We start from the raw sequence: 4,120 nt of genomic DNA, 5'->3' as shown, positions 1-4,120 counted from the left end.
TAGGGAAATACATGTGGTGATGGTCAGCACACTGGGTGACTTTTACTACACATCACCCAGCGGGAAACTTGATGCCAGGATGCCATTTTTGGCAGCAGCCTCGTTGTTCTTGTAACATGTAGGTCTGCCCCTGTGATTGTTATAATCTCCAGCAGTGTGAGCTGTTTCCTTTCCCTTTTAAAAACTCACAGCTGAATTGGTTATGCTTTCCATATGATTTGATAAGGTATGCTTTCCAGTTGCCTTTATTGATGATCACAGCACAGTGAATGCTGGGTGGAGCAGATCTTGCCCTGTTTTTCAAGTGTGTGCTTGATGTTGTCTTCTTTAAATTTAAAATTTTCTCTTTGTCAGCAGCTCTTCTAGATTCTTCCAGTAATTTTGCCCAGGCTGTGTACAATACAGTTGTTGTATTGTAACATTTTAGTTGTGCAGCCATTAAATAAACATTGATCATTTTTTCTACCTGTTAAGGTTTACGTATAACTCAACACAAGCAAAGTGGATGCAAAAACTGTATTGTTAAATCTGCTCATATAGCAGCATCCTACAGAGTTCATTTCACGCTATGTTACAAACCTCACAGATAGCTTTGTGAGGTTTGTCTTTGATTTTGTTCTTTGAGAGACAGTGTTTTAAATCAGGTTTTGTACAGTAATTTCTGTGCATACATTTTGGCATAAACCATTAGTCTTGATCAGAAGAAAGAAGCATGATCATATGAGAGGCAGCTGATGCAGGGGATTGGCGTTTGGATACCCAAGATTCTAGTTAAAATCCTTGTTTGCTCATCAGTGCTGCAGAGAAATCTTATGGAAGACAGAGGGTGGCTTGTCCCTGTCACTGTGAGCAACGCTAACCCCTTTTGAAGAGTGTGACGCTGTTGGGTCTGCTTGAGAGAGAGACTTCCGAAGTGTATAGCGTTGCAGCAGATGACTTCGTTTAACTGATTGTGTTGAACTGGACTGACAGTCTCTGACAAATTCCAGAAAGACAGCTATCTTAGTCTCTTTCAGCAAACAAAAAGAAAAAAAGAGTGTGCCTTACGGCATCCTAACGGATAATGATTATGGCTTTCATGGACTAGTAACATGTTTTGCCCACAGTCGGTAGGGATCAATGTTCCCTCTAAGCTGTGGAGTTTTGTGAGCAAAAAATCTACTTTCTGAGCTCCTGGCATTAAAGTTGTGAGCAAGCGATTTGGCTGCTGCATGAATTAGTTTGCTCGGCAGCCATCCTTCCTGAGCTAAAACAAAAATCTGTGAGCTGGAGGCTAAAAAACTGTGAGCTAGCACACGCTAACTCAGCTAGAGGGAACACAGGTCAGGGATGTGTATATATTTTACATTTCATACACACACAACTCAGCTTAGAGGGAACACAGGTCAGGGATATGTATATATTTTACATTTCATACACACATAGATATAGAAAGACCATAGAGAGCTGAAAGACCTTGAAATGAGTTACCTTATACAATATAACTACATAAAGCTTGAACCTACAAAACCAAATCCAATAGTAACCGTGGTGTAATGTCTTCCATGCATAGCTGTTCATTGTGTTTTTCTTTAAAATAAAAAAAAATCATAGACTCGACTGCAAGAACTTCACCGCCTCTGGGAGTTGCTGTTGGAGAAAATGAGGGAGAAGGGAGTCAAACTCCTGCAAGCTCAGAAGCTTGTGCAGTATTTACGGGAATGTGAAGACGTGATGGATTGGATCAATGACAAGGTATCTGCGTTGTGGCGAAGATCACTCACTAGGATAATGTAACTCCTTGGTATCCTATTGGCTTGAGGGAAATAGGGCTTGGGTTTAGGGGAAAAGGCACCGCAAACATCTGTAATAGTTTTCATTGTGGCACAAAAGTAGCACTGTAAAATCATTTTTAAGTTACAGTTGATCATTCTTTGCAGTGAATAAGCATTGTTAGATCATTATAGCCTCACTGGGAAATGTTAGGGGAAGCATTTAAAAAAGGTGAGCTAAGGTAAAAATGGGTGAATGAAAAAGAGCCGCTTGGCATACTAGTACAGGAAAGCAAGGCTGGGATTGCTTTTAGAGTGTGTGTACAGTGCAACAGTGGAGTGTCAGTTTAAGCTCCCTGCCATTGGTGAAAAACCACAGCACAGTTGTGCATAGGGCACACGTTGCTTTTAAGATGCCAAGGCTCTGTGGCCAAGTAGACTTCAAAATACCAGAGCTAAGATTTTGTCCTACAAAGATGTCTTCTGCAGTGTCCAAGGGGATTCTTCTATTCTTTCAATGTTCTTGTATTGAATTCCAGCGGAAAGGCTTTTCTTTTGCTTTATTAAAACATGCTCAGATAACAGTTGCAAAGATGGGACCCAGCATTCCTCGTTCTGATAACATCTCGGCATCCTGGTGTATTTGAAACGGGTGGGTTGTTGTTGTTCTTGCCAGGAGGCGATAGTGACATCAGAAGAGCTCGGCCAGGACCTGGAGCATGTTGAGGTTTTGCAGAAGAAATTTGAGGAGTTCCAGACAGACTTGGCAGCCCACGAAGAGAGAGTGAACGAAGTGAACCAATTTGCCGGCAAGCTCATCCAGGTAATAACTCTTGATGGTGACATAGGTCTTTGCACATCCTACTCAGAAGCGTAATTAAGTGAGGTTAAACTGATTTCCCCCCCAGAACTACTGAGGTTTGCACTTCAAAGTACTTACTGTGAGCGAGGAGGATGACTGGAGCCTGTGTTGAGGTCATGTGTGAAGAAAACAGCTGCTTTATTTACCAGTCAGAGGGGAAGGGGAGAAAGAGTATTTCTCCATCTCTTCAGGGTCTGGATGTTTGTTACTCCCCCTTCCTGGATCGGTTTACTCAGCCCCCTGGAAAGGACCAAAGCAAGTGAACTGCCCAGGATGGTGCTGAATTCCTACTGTCCCAGGAAGGGCTCTAGTTGGCCTGTCTTACCATTGATGGACTCATCACTAAGCTTTATTGGGACAGAAACTTGAATCTGGTCAGTTCCCAGGAAACCGAGATAAATGCAAAAAACGCAATATTAGGTGTTACTGGCTATGAATATGAAGTACTTCCTAGACCATTGCTACTCCCAGATACAATGAACACTTTGAACCTTAAATTATGTCCCCAGCAGTGTTCCCTCTAAGGTGCGGTTTATGTGCTGGGCACACTGATTCTTAGGCGGCAGCCTACGGATTTTCACCTCAGCCCAGGGGCACCCGGCTTGGCTGCTGGCCCGCCGCCTTGCATGGCTCTGGGTGGCAGCCGGCTTCCCTCCCAGCAGCCGAGGCCAGACAGCAGGGGCGGCTCCCCCTCACTGAGCACCGGCTGCCCCCCTGATGCTGGTGCGCCAGAAGAAGGCTGCGTGGATGCAGCCTTGGGAATTGGGGGTCGTGACTCACCCACGGCCAGGCAGCAGCAACAGCAGGAAAACCTGGCCCTCCCTCCCCCTCCCCGGTGGGCCTACGATAGGGCCTGAACTGGGCCCCGGGAAGGGGAGGGGCCACCGGGGGGGAAGCATGCTGCGCTGCCCGGCCAGCTCACCTGGCAGCGTGGGATCGCTTGGACTGTTTCGTTTCCCGGCAGCCGCTTTCTCCCACGTGGAAGAGGCTAGACGGGCAGGCCGAGCTGTGGGTGGCCCGGACTCTCTGGAACCTCACTCTTGCTGGGCGGGGGAAGGGGAGCTGGAGTGGCTCACCTGCGGCTCAGCCTGCCCTTCCAGCCTCTTCCCCGTCTCAGGGCGTATTGCTGTGTGCATTGCTGGGGCCAGCCCGGGCTTGTCGTTGCTGGCTGGGGGCTGGTTGATGAGGGCTTGGTTTGGTTCGAGGTACTGCTCACCCTGAGGTCCTGGCTCTTCCCCTCCAGTTCACCTCGCTGCCTGGCCTCCTCCTGCACTCCAGGTAGGCATGCACTGGGTGCATAAGGTTTAAATGTGGGGGGGAGGGGGGGGAGACAGGCAAGGGCAGCCAGATCAATGGGACTTGCTCTGGCAGAGATGGAAATCTGGGAGTGCCCAGGCTGCATGTCCTCCTCCCTCCATCAGGGTGTGTGCGCGCGCAAAGGAGCCAACGTTGAGTTGTGTGAGAAGCAAGGAGAGGCCGGGGGTGCGTTTCCCCCCCCCCCCCCCCC

The 4,120-nt window shown here is 47.8% G+C and overlaps 1 protein-coding gene across 1 annotated transcript in view; it reads left to right on the top strand.

Moving 5' to 3' along the window:
* Window positions 1–4,120, top strand: part of SPTAN1 (spectrin alpha, non-erythrocytic 1) — an 85,860-nt gene that overhangs the window by 12,810 nt on the left and 68,930 nt on the right. The window contains exons 7-8 of the mRNA XM_015426457.1: window positions 1,594–1,734; window positions 2,428–2,574. Of these exons, the coding sequence (XP_015281943.1) occupies window positions 1,594–1,734; window positions 2,428–2,574 (288 nt within the window). The remainder of the gene's footprint in view (window positions 1–1,593; window positions 1,735–2,427; window positions 2,575–4,120) is intronic.

The sequence above is a fragment of the Gekko japonicus genome, unplaced genomic scaffold, assembly GCF_001447785.1.
Source record: "Gekko japonicus isolate JY-2015 unplaced genomic scaffold, Gekko_japonicus_V1.1 scaffold1064, whole genome shotgun sequence".
NCBI lineage: Eukaryota > Metazoa > Chordata > Lepidosauria > Squamata > Gekkonidae > Gekko > Gekko japonicus.
This window is presented reverse-complemented; position numbering and strand designations above follow the sequence as displayed.